The 16,885-nt window shown below is 43.1% G+C and overlaps 1 protein-coding gene across 1 annotated transcript in view; it reads left to right on the top strand.

Annotated features, from left to right (window-relative positions):
* The window catches only part of SH3BGRL2 (SH3 domain binding glutamate rich protein like 2), a 60,627-nt gene that overhangs the window by 27,171 nt on the left and 16,571 nt on the right, over positions 1–16,885 (top strand). Inside the window, exon 2 of the mRNA XM_058661172.1 lies at positions 11,359–11,544. Within this exon, the coding sequence (XP_058517155.1) occupies positions 11,359–11,544 (186 nt within the window). The remainder of the gene's footprint in view (positions 1–11,358; positions 11,545–16,885) is intronic.

The raw sequence follows: 16,885 nt of genomic DNA, 5'->3' as shown, positions 1-16,885 counted from the left end.
GTGGGAGACCCAGAAGAGGTTCCTGGTTCCCGGCATCGGATCGGCGCGTACCGGCCCGTTGTGGCTCACTTGGGGAGTGAATCATCGGACGGAAGATCTTCCTCTCTGTCTCTCCTCCTCTCTGTATATCCAGCTTTCCAATAATAATAAATCTTTTTTTTAAAAAAAGAATATCATTGGAAGTATACATTACAAATGATGAATTAATGTAGTGGATAGTCCAAAAGTGAGACATTGTTTAAAAATTTGCTGTGAACTTACATAGCTTCGATATACCCTCTCAGCCTCTGGAAGGTTTCTGTGATCTTGGGCAAAGGGTGGATCCTCCTCCTCCTCACTTTTTACTTGAAAGTCGATGTCTCAGGCCCTCTGTCCACAGGGTGGCCCCCCGCCCACCCTCCCTCACACACACCTGCATTCCAAGTCTAACCCATCCTTCGAGTATTTTAGTCAAGTTATACGAAATTTTTTCTTTTCTCTCTCTTCTGCCTATCTGACTTTTTTCCATTTGAGGTACATAAAAGACCTGATCAGCCTGAGGTCTACCTCAAGTCAGAAAAAAAGAGAACTGTGTGTTTGAAGTGTGAAAATAGGTAAAATAAAGAACTGTTGCTTCAGATATATGAAGCTTTTGAACCTGCCCACAGCCACTTTATACTTCGTGGAAGAGGCCAAATCTAGGCCACGGAAAAAAAATTATTATGTTTGAATAAAGCAAATGAGGAAATGCACATTACTGCCTAGCTCTTTCATTATTTAATTCTCCAGTGAAACTATAGGAAAAGATATTAGTTCTACAGATTGGGAAGCTGAGGCCAAGAGGGAAGCTGGGTAATTTCCCAAAACTGCATAGCTGACAAGACTCAAATTAAAACCACGTACTGTTTTTCCATTTTCCTCGTTGACCTCTTTCAGTTCCTCATTTGTCTTTACTAAAGCCACTTTCTCAAAATTGTTTATATTAAATCTCATTTTGGAAGAAATCTCATTCACACTGGTTGTACTTCTTTTTATTAATAAATCCTAAGGTCCCCAAGTGCATCGCGTAGCCGTGTGCACGTTGGAATTCCAACATGGCTAGACATGTCTGGAAGCTATGGAAGAAATCTGAAAGGGGTTGCTTGATTACATGTGCTAACTGGCAGGCTGCTGGGCAAGAACTAATCCTGGGAGAGAGAGTAGAGGCAGTAGAGGCATGCAAGCTCACTTAGAGATCAGTGCCAATGAGCATGGAGGCAGGTCTAAGTCAAGTGCAATGTAATTTATTTAGTCTGTCTTCTGATTCAGTCCTGGGAGATTCCTGAGGCCAGGAGGTTGCTGGTTAAAGCTTCAAGCATCTTCATGAGATTTCCATGGGTCACTGAGTGGTCATGCCGTGTCAGCAAGCTGGGCAGCTCAGCAAGTTGGGCAGCTCAGCAAGCTGGCCAGGCACCTGAGGGAGTGGGTCCTCACAGCCTGGATGTAGCTTTGGGTTTTCAGCAGATCCACAGGTATGGGTAGACAAGGTAAATGCCTGTCCACACATGGCCAAAAGTGCTGCCTCAAAGTATAGCTGAGGTACTTGCTTCAGTACTCCTGGGGCTCTGAGTTTGGGGGGAGTGGCTGAGGATGCATTAGTCCTAAATTTGCATTGGAAGCAGATTCAGGGAAATACCAGTGTACCAGCTTCATCAATTTGCAGATGGATCGATTTAATGAAAACATTTTGGGTAAAATAAAACAATGTCATGCACTTGCAGTTTTAAAATTAGCAACAGGATTCATCTAAGCATGAAATTACATGCAACTTTCTTTTTCAATCATTGTTGAAGATAGAAGTGAGGTCTTTTTGCTAATTCAGGGTCTTGAGATTCTTCTGAATTATTTGGCGATTTGTACTTAGGTATAGTATCCTAGACAAACAGGATTTTAAAGTCATTCGGTTTTAGGCTTGCCAAATTCTGATGTTTGGTCTGCAGTCTTGTTGGTCCAACCTTCAGTTACATTCGTTTCTGAATTATCAACTTTGTTTGCATAGCTTCTCTTGAGCATGGCCTGAAAGCCTTTGATGTGCAGCTGTGGTTTGATAATTCACTTGAGAGAGGTAGGAACAAAAACAAGGGAATAAGTAAGTGAATGAATTTCTAATCTCTTCAGACACTAAAACTTGAGCGAGGTGGCTGGAGCAGTCTGAAGGTGAGGCTTAGGGAGGATGAGCACCACTGTGGAGTTGGTTCCCAGCCTTTTTCTGCTTGTGAAAGTGCTGTCTCATTAACAGACGAGTGTTGAATACCTGCTGTGTGTCAGACACTGCCCGTGATACAGCAGTGCGCCAGACAGAATCCTCTATCTTCTGGGGATTTATATCCTAATAGTTTGCAGATAAACACATAAAACATGCAGAACGCCAGAGGCTGACTGCTATGCTAAACAGTAGAGCAGTAAAGGGGACTGGAGAGTGCTTGGAGGGCTGGTCAAGATATAAAATCTGGAGGTCAGGGTGGCTCCCAAAGTGTGGATGAACAGACTTTCCCTGTAGAGGATAGTAGGTACGTATTCTTGGTTTTGGTGACCACGTAGTTTGAGTTGAAGCCACTGAACTTTCACTGCCATTGTTAGAAGTAGCTACAGACAGTATGTAACAAATAGACACTGTTACCTTTGCAATACCGCTTTTTTAGAGGCACTGAAATTTGTATTGACTTTTTATTTAAACTCAAATATCACTTTTTTCACACAAATTTTAACTATAAAAAAAGATTGTTAAAAAATATTTTAGAAGATTGTATACAGAAGTCATAAGCTGGATTTGGTCCACGGGCCTGACTATCCCAGAGATGTGACAGTATCTGTTCCCTTAGCTGCTCTGAATGTTGTAGGTGTAACTACTGTATGTTCAGAGGATAACATGGAGTACAATTTTCATCCTTTTAAGATTTATTTTGTTTTTTATTACAAAGTTACATAGAGAAAAGGAGAGACAGAGAGGAAGATCTTCCATCCATTGGTTCACTACCTATGTGGCCACAACGGCAGAGCTGAGCCAATCCGAAGCCAGCAGCCAGGAGCCAGGAGCCAGGAGCCTCTTCTGGGTTTTCCACGAGGGTGCAGGGTCCCAAGGCTTTGGGCTGTCCTCAACTACTTTCCTAGGCCACAAGTAGGGAGCTGGATGGGAAGCAGGGCCACTGGGATTAGAACCAGCACCTATGTGGGATACCAACATTACATTCAAGGTGAGGACTTTAGCTGGTAGGCCACCACTCAGGGCCCAACTTTCATCCTTTTGAAGCACCCTTCCCATTTCAGCTCCAATGCCTTGGTTGTTGCTTTATGAAGAAAATAGTGAAATGCCACCTGTTTTTTCAACAGCAAATATTCACTCAATTATATATTTACATCTTACAGCTGTTACTTCTAGGCTGTGCTGTGCAATAATAGCTTATATATTGAAGCCTTCCTCATACAACTGTATTTTTTAAGACCTCTTAAATGGCGATTAAGAACATTCTGAGTGCCTTGGCACTTGGGTGCAAACTATAGGAAATGGGTGACGAGTGACCCACTTTCTTTATCCAGTGTGGAAAAGTTTAGAGTAGGCTGTGCAAAGAAAGACTGGATGACAGCTGCCAAACATTTCAAAGTCATGGGTTCCTGTCTTTCTGCCCATCTTTAGCATTTGTTGTTTGTTTTCATATTGCGGAAAGGGGGTCTGTACTTTCAGGTACCATGTCTGCATTTCTGCAGGAAAGAGAAGAGCTGGAGCAAAAGGGGACTTTGTCTTGTGATTCATTTTAGTGGGACCTTCTCAGGACCATCCATCTAACAGCTCATTGGCTAAAGTGTGTCATGTGACCACGCTAACTGCAAAGACATTTGAGGTAAACAAAGTGTTGTAGCTAAGCATAGTACTCTCCTAAACAAAGCCAGACTTAGCTTAAGAAGAAAGGAAGATTGGTTACTAAGTGAGTTATTAGAAGTTATTAGAAGTGAACGAGTCCTCGGCCTCCCCCAGGACCCAAGAGAGCTCTTTCCTCAGGGTAAGTACGCCATGAGGGAACTTGGGAACTGGGTTAAAATTCCTAGCTACGCCCAGCTGCTAATATCTTGCGGCTGGGTGAGTTTGGGAGGGGTTCAGGCCTTGGGTTTGGGGGCAAGTGCCGCTCCTCACAGTGTGGCGACTGTGGGGGGTGCCCCTGCCGGGTCGGACCCAATGCTGGGGGCTCACGCCAAAGACACTGCCGCAAGGCAGTGAACGAGTCCTTGGCCTCCCCCAGGGTGGCCAGTGCACCATGTGGTGCCAGGCTCTGCCTGCAGGCCACCTGGCCAGGGAGCTCTGGGGTATTGGTTGTCTGAATCGCTGCTTAGGTAGCTAGTTGAGTCAAGGACGCTAAGTCACACTGTCTAAGGCAGAGGCCAGGACAAGTGAGGGACTGAGATAAGCTGAGTCAGAGCAACCACTGGCAGGCACATGATCTACGGCTAGGAACAGGCCCAGTTGGGGAGGTATGGGGACACCTTAACTGGGTAGAGGTTCCCACCAAGGGGTGCGTGTGCTGGAATGGGGGCTGCATTCTATCTAGGAAACAGTTGTAGTCACCTGAGTCACTAGTGTGGGCTGGGATTGGATGCACCAGGCCAGTTCAGATCCCAACACCATCTGGTGTCATGGAGAACCAGAGGGTAGATGTGGGACTGATTAGGCTGGGTCTCAATCCCCTCTTGAGCCATGCGTGAGCTGTATGTGGGTATGGACGAGCCATGGCCAGGCTGAAACATCCAACAACAAGAACCAGAATGGGGTGAAAGCCAGCCAGGAAAAGCCACTGTTCCTGCTAGGACAGGAGGTGAACTGGGTAGGGTTGGCTCAAGGACCCCCTGGCATGCGCAAAATCTGGCACTGGGAGGGGTTCTGATGGAGGAGCCTGGGCAACTCCTCTGGCAGGACACAGTCCCTGCAGGTTAGCACAAGACGCATGATAGGAAACAGCCCAGAATAGGCCATGGAAAGTTTCCCACTGGCACACATTCAGCATGGGTCAGGAGCAGACCAGGCTGAATCAGTTCATGTCACCCACTGGCAAATCTGATCACCAGAACAAAGTGTGGGATGAGCCGGGTTTGGTCGCGACAAAACCAGTACACATTATGGAATGCCAGGGCGTGGTTGCCTGTACTGGATATGAATGCAGCATCCAACCAGCACACGTGAGATCCAGGAAGGGAGGGGCAGAGCCGGCAGGGTGATTAAGGGGCTGGTCCGCTCGTCGGACAGCTACTCCCACTGGAGAGCTTGGGCTGGGATGGGGACAGACCAGACTAAGCAAGGCTGCAACACCTGTGCGCTGCACGAGGACTGGATCAGGGAAAAGCCAGGCTAGGTGGATTATTCCTGCTGGTGCAAGCATAAATTAGAGTGGGTGAGGGATGTTTGGGCTTAGCCACAGCATCAACTGGCAGAAGCTGGCACTGGGGACTAATTCTGTCAAGTCAAATCACAGAACCACCTAAAGAGTGCATAAACCGGGACTGAGAGAGACCTGGGAGGGAAATAGTGGGTTCCCCCCTCTTGGGTCACTAGTCCTGCGGGAGGCATGAAAACTAGGTCGGGGGCTGGGGTGGCTAGACAGAGAGGCACTCAACAACATCCGTGAGGGCTGAATAGTTGAGTTCGTTAGATGGAACTAAGCTTTAATACCCACTGACAAGTACAAGAGCCAAATAGGATGTGGGACAGACTGGACTAGTCTGCTATACATACTGGCAGGCCAGGGTAGGGGGCGGGCCTGGTGGGGGTTATTGTGGGTCACCCCAACTAGGCTGCAACTCTCACTGGTTGATGCAAGGGCCGAGTATGTGCTGGGCAGAACCAGACTGGACTGCAACACCCATTGGTTCCAGTGCAAGTCAGGACTGAAAACAGAACCAACCCAGCAATTGAAACCACCAGCTGATCGTGGTGATGGACTGTGCCGGGCCCTGTGCTTGCTAGAACATACAAGAATCTGGTCTGGGAATACCTCAAAGTTTCTTTGGAGATCTCCCCAGTTGAACTGCTGGACTCAGAACCCTAGCGAAGAAGACAGAGGACAGAGCAAGTCAATCAACCACCTCAGCTATATGTTGGCAGCGAAATATGGGGCAAATGAAGACTCTATGATGGACTGTGTCAATCAGTGGACGACCTCATCGAGTGAAACTGGCAGTGACTCATAACTGGAGAACTATTAAAACCATTTGAGCAAGTATCTCAGAGCACGCCCCACATCCGGGACTTGGGGTAGGTGGGAAACTGGGTGGGGCTTCTCCATCAATATTCCTCTTTACCTCAGATACATGATGGAAACAATATGGACATAATACTATTACCCACTTCCCTATACCCCCTGAACCTTTTTTTTGTTTACCGTAATTAACTATGTAAAGATTGTCAACAAAAATACAATAAAAAAAAATATTGGGAGGAAAAAAAAAAAAAGAAGTTGTCTGTTGTGGCTTCCAAGAGTGTTTAAATACAGAAACATATGCCTTACACGTACATTTCAACTGTGGAAGCATGAATGTGGGGTAGGCTGAGATCCTTCCACCAGCTGACTAATTCTCTTGAATCTCTTTAGCAAATTCTTAGTGAAAAGGTGCGTTCTGTTTTGGAAAAGTTGAAACAAGGGGAGAACAGAACTCTGTGCTGAAGGAAATGATTATGTACGTTGTTGTTTTTCCTATTCTGGGATTCGGTCCAGCACACCAAGTCCCTGTCAAAGCTTCCTGTTGCCACTGAGGAAGTCTTTCCATTACCTGGGGCCCCACCCACCATTGGATGCCTTCTTCCTGTTCCCGCCTCCTGAGCGGCCTCAGGCCCCAAGGCCTCACAATCCCAGGCCTCACTGGCTCCTTTGGATGTTAATAACAACCCGTGGTCGTGTGACTCATCTTCCTTCCCGATGCTAATGTTGCAAACACTACCTTGAAAATTGTCTTTTCTGGGTTAAATTTCTGTTGTCTTTGTTTATTGGGGAGATTGGCTGTGGCATTAGTTAATTATCTGTGGGTTTAGTTGCTGCTGCCTTATTTTTCTGTTGTCGTTTTTTGTCAGAAGTATAATCTTAATTCCATGTCTTCCCTTTACCTGGTTTTTCCTACCCTAGCTCCTTAGAAACATTTTTATAGTTTGTGACATGACTTTCAAGAGGTTCTTTTTGAACATAGAGCCCAGCATGGTAGCCTAGTGGCTAAATCTTTGGCTTTTATCTGCTGGGATCCCATATGGGCACTGGTTATAGTCCTGGCTGCTCTGTCTTTATCCAGCTCCCAACTTGTGGCCTGGGAAAGCAGTTGAGAATGGCCCAAAGCCTTGGGACCCTGCACTCACGTAGGAGACCTGGAAGAGGCTCCTGGCTGCTGGCTTCGGATTGGCTCAGCTCTGCCATTGTGGCCACATGGGTAGTGAACCAATGGATGGAAGATATTTCTGTCTCTCCTTTTCTCTGGAAATCTGCCGTCCAATAAAAATAAATCTTTTTTAAAAAAAAGATAAACAAATACATTTTCATTTTTCTCATTTTTTTCTACTAATACGTAGGAGATTTTTTCCCTGACGGTATCACCAGTATATATGAAGCTTTTCCCCTTTTCTTGTTAAGCTGTATGGTGTTAAGTGATGCCTTTGAGATACAAGCCTGGGTGGGCTTTTCATGCCTCCCTCTTTTTGCAATGGAGATATTATTGCTTGCATTTCAGTCCTTAATGATATGTCACTCATCATCTCTGCTAAGAAGAAGCTGTCCTTTGCTTCCTGAGCACATTAATATAATTGGTGTTAATGATACACTTGAATTTTAGTTTCCTAAGATTAATTTTTATGTACAGCTTTCAAACAGTGGTCCTCGGGAGAGGGCTACTGGGACCTGGACTCTCTGGGACGGGAGTATGAATTTGTATGGATACAATGAAAACAGCTCAGCTTAGGGTCCTTCATGAACCTGAAAGTTGAGTACACCCTGAGATATCTGGGCTTCATTCAGTCTCCTTGACTTGAAATAGTAGTGAGAGACATAGTCAAGGTTGATAAACAGAGATATTGCTATGGTGTAAATTGTTAGGTTGGGCAGAGCAGAATTGACTCCACCACACTGCAGAAGTCAAATCAACACTTCCACCAGAAATGTTTGGAATGTGGAATCACCCTAACTTTGTCTCAAGAAGGTTAGCACCAGCCATGATGAATAAAGATTAGCGCTTGCCATGATGAGTACCCCAAGCATGCGCAAACTTCTCTTTCTCTCTTGCTTTCAAGCATCCTCTGAACCTAAGATTTTGGTGCGTAAGCCCAGGAAGTTGCAGCTTCAGGGAGTAGTTGGTTTAACACAGAGCAATTACGAAAGCTATGAGGGAGGAGAGCAAGAGGAGCAGTGGGACTGCTGCTGGTGGGAAGGGAGGAGAGGGCAAGTAATTGAAGTTGAGCATCTGGAGGAAGCCGAGTAAGAGAGGTGGATTCTCCTGTATTGAATGCTTGCAAGTCAGATTGGTTAGAGGAAGAGTGAGGTAAGAAGTTTAGGGGCTCAGGGTGTGTTAGAAGAACCCAAAAGAGAGAGCAAGATTGACAGAGGAAGAGAATAGCCCCCCACCCCCGCACCATTCATATGTTGAAGCCTGATCACCAGTGTGGTGGCTGTAAGAGGTGGGCTGTTGGCACTTGATTCAGTCATGAGGAACAAGCCCTTGTGAGTTGGGACTAGCTCCCATGTGAGTTCCCAGAGCTGCCTTTTCTGTCTTGTGAGAACCTAGGAAGAAGGCACCATCTGTGAGCCAGGATACAAGCTCTCAACAGATGCTGAATCTGTCAGCACCTAGACCTCGGCCATCCAAGCTTCCTGAACTGTGGAGAAGTCCTTTTCTCTTGTTTATAACCTGCCTGATTTATGGTATTTTGCTGAAGTAAGCTGTCTGGCGTAAGACAGATATATTTTACACAGTACCACATCTGGTGGTGAAGCTCACAAACATGCTAAAAATTCAATGGCAGAGTTGTGGTTAACTGTACATCTGTCTACTTGATGGAATTTTCAGAGATAATAAAGTTGATGCTTTTTAAAAATGCTTAATCATTAGGACAGTCAGTAATCATTGATGCATAGTTAAATGACAGGACAAAAATACAGTTATTTTTATCAGTTGTGAAAGGAAAGGTAATTACAGTCCAGCAATAAATGTATGTGGGGTATGCATGTCTTTGTCTTTGTATGTATAAGGGGTTTGGGAAGTAAGGAAGCTGTATATGTGTCTACTGTATCCCAGTATTAAGAATGAGGAGTTTCAGATGTGTGTGTGTGTGCATAAATGTACATATATATTGACAAAGATTGAGTATGTCCTAGTTTCATTTTTATCATTATCACGGACATTTGAAATGCATTGGTTCTATAGAGCTCTCTATAACGAGAAAGTCTAGACCTTGTTTGTCAACAATGGTTGCCTGAGTAGCAGAATTACAGGGCACTGTTTGCTTTGTGATTTCAAGACTTTTACAAAAGCAAATAACCTGTGTTTATAATCAATGAAGCTTGGTCATAAAGAGATAATGCTATGCTAAGAAGTGTTTATGTTCTCTGAAGGGTAATGAGAAGGATTTTAAACAGGAAAATGACATAATCATTTCCACAGGAACACACACACCAGCTGTGAAACTTTGTTCAAGATTGGTAACCTTGGGTAGGTGTTTAGCCCAGTGATTAAAACACCTGTGTCCCATATCAGGTTACCAGGTTCCTGGCCACATCAACCCCTGCTCTGGTCTCCTTCTAGTGCAGACCCTGGTTGATGTAGTGGCTGAAGTAGTTGGGTCCATGCTACCCACATGAGACTGAGTTCCTACTTCCAGCTGTTGAGGGTATTTGAGGGATGAACCATTGGATGGGATCTTTCTCTCTTCTCTCTCTGCCTCTCTTATTCCCTTTATCTCTGTTGGCCTCTTAACTAAAATTTTAAAAAGACAAAAAAAAAAAAAAAAAAAAAAAAGAAAGAAAGAAAGAAAAGAAAAGAAAAGAAAAAGAAGAAGAAAGCAAGCCCAGGTATTGTGTTTTTACTTCAGTCAGTTTCCTTGCCTGTGAAACGGAAAGAATTATATTTGCCTTGTAGGATTTTAGGGAAATTAAGTAGGATGATGAAGCCTTTTCTTTAGTCAAAGTTTCAAACTATAGACTTATTTCTGAAATTGTGTATTAGTGATGGCGAAAAGCGTTTTCAGAAATGAGAATAAAGAAATAATCCCATCATAAATTTAGATTTATGACTATACATTCTCTGATCTTAAAATAGCACTGAATTTGATGTCATATTGTGCCAGACCTGTATTTTTGTTTAAGTATACCATTTTGTTACCACCCATAGACTTGAGCCTCATGGTCCTGTGGTCAGAATCACTTTGCTTATAGCAGGTGGCAGAATTCCAGCTTCAAGGATAGAGGTTTTGCGGGTTGGGGTTCATGGAGACCATCAGTACATGAGAATTTGTGCTTCAAGCATTTTATTTCCTATGATGGGAGGTGTTAGGGTTGGTTGATCTGCCTGTATGTTGTATTTACTTCACTTCAGTTTGTTATTTATGCAGATTTTCCACAAACTAAGTAGAAAGGGCAAGTTTGTTTTCTCGTGTTTTACATGCTGTTGGAGATGTTGAATCTTGTCATCCTGCTTAAATTAGTTCCACGTACTGTTCAATTCTGGAGGCAGGTAACACTTAAAAGACCTGCACACGCGTGCACAGTTCCTTAAGGGCACTCCTGACCCCTAGTGACTGAAGAAGGAAATGGGCAGAGCAGAGGAATAAGAAGGGTTAAGAAACAGTCTAGGAAGCTGGTGGTTTATTCTCACCTTAGAAGCGGAGAGCATTTCCTCCTGTGAATTGATGAAAGGATGCTTTCATGATATGGTTACAGCTGTGGAGTATCAGAGAGAGACTGCTGCGGGGAATAAAAACGTGCTGCTTTCATGAAAGGGTGAAAAGTTGATGTCTCTGGTGGGCGGTCATGGTTTTGGCATGGCTTGGGGTACAGGGAGCTTTTGTGACTGGAAACATCCATTTCCTGGGACTGTGGGGGAGGGGTGGAGTGTGGTTATGACCCACTTAGAGCTTAGGGCATCGCTCACACGGCAGCTCTTTCTGGGCTGAGTTGTGTCTCAGAGGGCTGGGGAATGTAGGTTTATACATGCCTGTGTGAGGCTTTTGCCAGTCCTGCACTCTGCAGCCAGCAAGTAGGCAGTGTTTATCTCATTTCTTCTGTGTCTTTCTCCATCAGTGAGAAATCAAATGGTATTTCATCTGGAAGTGTGTACATATTGTTTCAGATGAACATTGCTCCTAACATGTTTGTCTTCTCTCTCTAGATAAAGAAGAAGCAGCAAGATGTGGTGAGATTCCTGGAAGCTAACAAGATCGAGTTTGAGGAGGTGGACATCACCATGTCAGAAGAGCAGAGGCAATGGATGTACAAAAACGTCTCCCCAGAAAAGATGCCTGCTCAGGGCAACCCACTGCCACCACAGATATTTAACGATGACCGATACTGTGGAGTAAGTGGCCACAGGCGTCCACAGGAAGTCTGTCTTTGTGCTGCTCAAAACGTGCAATTGGAAAGTTTTCCAGTGAAGGCTGACCTCCTCACTCACTGTGTGTGTGTGGTGTGTGAATAGCAGTGCATGTGTGTCTACCCATCTTGCTGTTTCTCTCTCTGCCTTGGAAAAGAGGATAGATAGGCAATCTGTGTGTTTGTGCACACAATACATTCTGAAGCATATTTTCTTAATAGTACATTTTGAGGGATCGAGTAGAGAGGGTTCTTGTATGTTTCTCTTAGTGTGCTTTAAATAGTTGCTAATGGTTGACTATATGCTAGAGATCAGCTTTTTATAGCTATAAGCCAGAGGAGTCATTTTGAACATAGGCATTTTTTTTTTTTACCTTCTTGGTGTATGGGCATATGAGAGAAGTCACTGGTGTCTGATTGTCTACCCACTTTGTTTAGGTTAAAAAAAAGGCCTTTTTTTTTTTTTTGCGAACGAGTAAGTTAGCACTTCTTTTGGCCATCACTCGGAACGTGTAAGCAGAGGGTATTTGGGAACATTCTTTAAGAATGCCCTACAACAAGAGAAGGCGCTGCTGTGCCAGCACGTGAGATGAAATCACTTCCAGAGCTGTCATTAGGGTGGAGGAAAGGAATAACAGAATACTCTGAGTAGATTCGAAGGAAACGGTTCTTTTCCTCCGTGTGCAGGAAGGAGAGTGAGAAATTGGCCAGAGCACCAGGATTGTTCTCCGACTTCTCTCACATGGCATCGGGAGGGGAGTCCTGAATGAAGCACTGACCGGAACACGGAGCTGGGTACTCCCTCCCCTTGGCTCTGACACCTTTGGAAAGCTACTGACTTCTTTAAGCCTCCATTTTCTCATCCTCCAACAAGGAATAGTAACATCCGTCTAACTTCACAGGGTGTTTGTGACTATTTCTAAAATACATCTTAACTAAGTTACTACATAAAAATAAAGGTTATTATTTTTGTGGAAATTTTTATGTCATGGGTTTGATTTTGTATCTTATTGGGAGCAGTATGTGGAAAGCAAGTGTGCATACTGTTCATGATTATGCAGGGTAAAAATTATACTGTTGTACCTAAAAGCAAAATGAGGTAAGAGCTGAAAATGGAAATTGTGCAGTTCTAAACACAGTAAAGCCATATGGCGACTAGAGCTAGGAGGAATGAGCAGAAATCCAGCGGTCCTGTGCCCCTCAGTCTTTGTGGGTGTGCAGGTGCCTGTCTGCTGGTTTTGTAGGTTGTGATTGACTGATAGTTTCTAAGAATATTAGTGGAGCTTGGAAAGAAGTTTGATGATACTGCTTTGTTATCATCTAGCTTCCAGAGGTGCAATTGAGGTATTTAGTGTCGCTTTTCTTTATTTTTGCATTTTTTCTATTCCAATTTTTAAGATCTATTATTCATATGTGTATTCTAATATTTTTAGTGAATTACACAGTGTAAGCTCTTTTGTATTCATTATGCTGAGTATTCACTGTGTCCTTGTAGCCAAAGAAAAATGATTGGATTACTAAGTATGTTCTTACATTGTCTTTGAACATTTTTTCTGCCTACTTTTCTGCCTGTCTTCTTTCTCTCATGTCTATTCATTTATATTCTTACATTTTTTTTTCTGTTTGCTTTTTTGGCTTTCTGTAATCAGAGTCTTCTCTGGGAAGATGATCAAATGAATTCTAAAAGTCAGTCTTCCACCTTGTAGATTTTTCTAATTAGTTTTAGTGTCTGGTTTGGATTTTACAAAGTTCAGGTCGTTATATACAGGTTTTAAACCTTTATTCTCTTTCTGTGGAAATGCGCATGGTATACATCAGAAATCAAAACTTTCTACACAAAAGAGAAGGATCTACTTCCTTTTCATTTATTTTCTTTCTCTTCTTATTCAGCAAACTTCTTTATGTATTTTATTTAGAATTTTTTTTTCAGAATAAACATTTTATTTCTTATTGATCAGGTCTTCAATAGAGGAAGAGTAAAGGAGAGAGATTGAGAGGGAGAGACAGACAGAAATAGAAACAGAATTCCTATCCACTGGTTTGCTTTTTCAAATGCCTGCAGTGTCTGGGACTTGGCCAGATCAAAGCTGGGGCACAAATACATAAGCCATCCCCTGCTGCCGCCCAGAGTTTGCACTGGCAGGAAGTTGAAATTATGGGTAAAAACTGGGTGTTATCACAAGCATTCCGAAATGTGGCACAGAAGTCCTGTGGCTAGGTCAATGAGCTAGGCCAGATGCCTGCTCCTATTTTTTATGTTTGCTTTTTTATTAAAGCATTTTTACTCTGAAACCCTGCACACAAACACACTCAGGTAAAAGCACCTTAACTGTGTTCAAGTGTATAGTTGAATGGTGGTATTAAATATATTCACATTGTTGTGAAACAAATTCCCGAACTTCTGTTTTGCGAAGCTGAAACTCTGTAGATCATAAAGAGTAAGTTCCCCTTGCTTCTGTTACTGGAAAATTGCAGCTGGCTTGTCTCGGTTCTCATTTTTTTTTCACCGAGAGAGGAATGGATCACACCCAGAGAAATGAAAGCAGGCATAGTAAAGCAAAGTTTATTAAAGTAGTTCCAGGGCCCAGCAGTGTGGCCTAGTGGCTAAAGTCCTCGCCTTGAACATGTTGGTATCCCAATGGGTGCCGGTTCTAATCCCCACAGGTCCACTTCCCATCCAGCTCCCTGCTTGTGGCCTGGGAAAGAAGTCAAGGATAGCCCAAAGCTTTGGAACCCTGTACCTGAGTGGGAGACCTGGAGAAGGTTCCTGGCTCCCAGCTTCAGATTGGCACAGCACTGGCTGTTGCGCTCACTTGGGGAGTGAATCATTGGGTGGAAGATCTTCCTCTCTGTCTCTCCTCCTCTCTGTATATCTGACTTTGTAATAAAAATAAATAAATCTTTAAAAAAAAAAAAGGAAACATGATGCTTTCCCTAGTTTGAGACTTTTGTTGCTAAAATGTATCCAGTGTTTGAGATGTGGCTATGATGTTGACACTTGCATTTTTTTATTGACATGGGTTCCCAGCCTGTGTGGGGCAAGCCTCGTTTTATGTTTATGAGTGGAAACAAAATCACAAAGTTAATCATACAGTAATGATTGTGTAATGAAGCAGGATTGCCCAATGTTAACTGAGCCTCCCTTCATGTGTGCCATAAACTAGACTTTTCTGGTATCTCTTGAGTTCCCATTTCACTTGAACAGTAATCACAGTTTAAACCACAAAGTGGACATTCTTGGGTGGGTGTTGGCAGAGAGCGTGGTCCTTGTTCCATCCCCTGAGTGAAGGTTTATGGCCTCCATATTCATTCATTCATTCATTCATGCCTGATTATCCACATGATAGCTCCTTTCCCGGCTCTCGGTAGCCACCATTCTATTTTCTAACTGTAAATTTGACCACTTGTTACATACTTTATATGGGGTTTTTTGTATAGTATTAGTCTTTTTGTCACTTACTGTCATAATCTTTAAAGTTTATCATCATGTGATAAGGTTTCACTCCTTTTAAAGAAGTGTAGTAAACCATACATTTATTACATTTTATTGATTCCTATATATACATCTAAAGATTTATTTATTTTAATGGAAAGGTAGATTCACAGAGAGAAGAGAGTTAGAGAAAGATCTTTTATGCACTGGTTTGCTCCCCAAGTGACCGCAGTGGCAATGTTGAAAAATGCAGAAAACATAGAATGTCCTTAGTGAAACATTGGATATAAGAAAAGGTGAATTCCTACACAGGCTGACCCCCTTTTTTGAGTCTTGTGTGGTCAAGGCTCTGGACATTTGTGCTTTATGCGTTGAAATCTGTCAGACCAAACCATGAGGTACTCCCATTTTATTAATAAATGTCCCCTGTTTATGGTCTGGGAAAGCAGTAGAGGATGGACCAAAGTCTTGGGACCCAGCACCCGTGTGGGAGACCCAGAAGAAGCTCCTGGCTCCTCGCTTCAGATTGGCTCAGCTCAGGTCCTTGTAGCCATTTGGGAAGTGAACCAGCAGATGGATTTTCCTCTCTGTCTCTTCTATCTAATTCTGATCTGCCTTTCCAATAAAAATAAATAGATCTTTAAAAAAAATAATTAAATGTTAAACTCATATTTGTCAAAGCAAGCTTACTGAATCTTCTGAAATTTTACAATGAAATCCACGAGGGAAGCCATCTCTGTTGGAAGCTCACTTAGCTTACATGCTAAATTTTTGGAGGAGACTATTTAATCTGAATTTGGAAATCTAAATTCTGAGGCCTTCTATTTAAAAGGTTGGACATCTAGTCAAAGAGAGGCTTCTCCATCAAATGTTTTACTGTGCATGTGTGGTTTTGGCCTTCTTCCCCTTACTAGGAGAAAGTGTTGTAGTAGGGAGGGGTGTCAGAAATTGTTCTTTGTGATTGCTGATCAGTTATTATGCCCAGAGCATAATATTAAATTTTCCTTTTTTCTATTTTTATTCTTTATTTTATGACACAATTTAAAAGGCCTTGGGTTTTCCATCCCCACATCACCCCCATTGTTCTCCCCCCAGTCTTTCAGTAGGTGTCTTCCAAGTACCCTCAGAAGTCCATCATCCTGCCACTGAGGTGTCTCCCAACAATGTAGGGGCTTATCTGTCATTTTGCCGTGAGACCATCCTTGTATTGCAAGTACGGGGATATACTTCTGTTTCTGCCTATGGACATAGTTATTTCTGCTGCACTTCCATTATACCTCCCCTTAGGTACAGTCCACCACAGGTGGAGAAGGGAAGAAGGAGAAAAATTTAAATAAAACGAAATAATGAGTCTTCATAGTGTTGTTGAACTCGTAGCAGTGGTATCAATGTGATGCTAGGGTAGTGCAAGAGTGACCAGTATCTTGCAGTTTGGTCTCTTCTGAATAATGATGGCTTTATTCATCCGTCTGTAGAAGTTTAATCTCCCTTTTCTCTTTCTGAGATGCTTGCTTCCATGTTCTATAATGATGAATCAATGGGATGTAACTTTCATGAAAGTGATGGCCTGTGCTGTGAATACTGAAGGCTTTCTCCACCCAGGCTATTGGGAGGCCATCTCAGCTTTGTGTTTAGCAATATACCTTAACTAACAAGCAAATGGATGTTGTTCCTTCTGTTGTTTTTCTTAAGTTAGTTCAATTAGTGATAAGAGAGTAGAACTGTGAGAGAGTGTGCCTTGGTAACAGTGTTAAGGCAACAAAGCCTGTTTATGGGAGGGTTGGTGGAAAAGCTGTCTTTGCCCTTGTTTGTATGTGACTTCCTCAATTTCTCCCTGAATTTCCACTTTGTCAATTTCCGAATTATTACTGTGTGCTTCATTTACTAATATCTT

The sequence above is a fragment of the Ochotona princeps genome, chromosome 1, assembly GCF_030435755.1.
Source record: "Ochotona princeps isolate mOchPri1 chromosome 1, mOchPri1.hap1, whole genome shotgun sequence".
Lineage (NCBI taxonomy): Eukaryota > Metazoa > Chordata > Mammalia > Lagomorpha > Ochotonidae > Ochotona > Ochotona princeps.
Note: the sequence above shows the minus strand (reverse complement) of the source record. Positions and strands in the feature narration are given on the sequence as shown.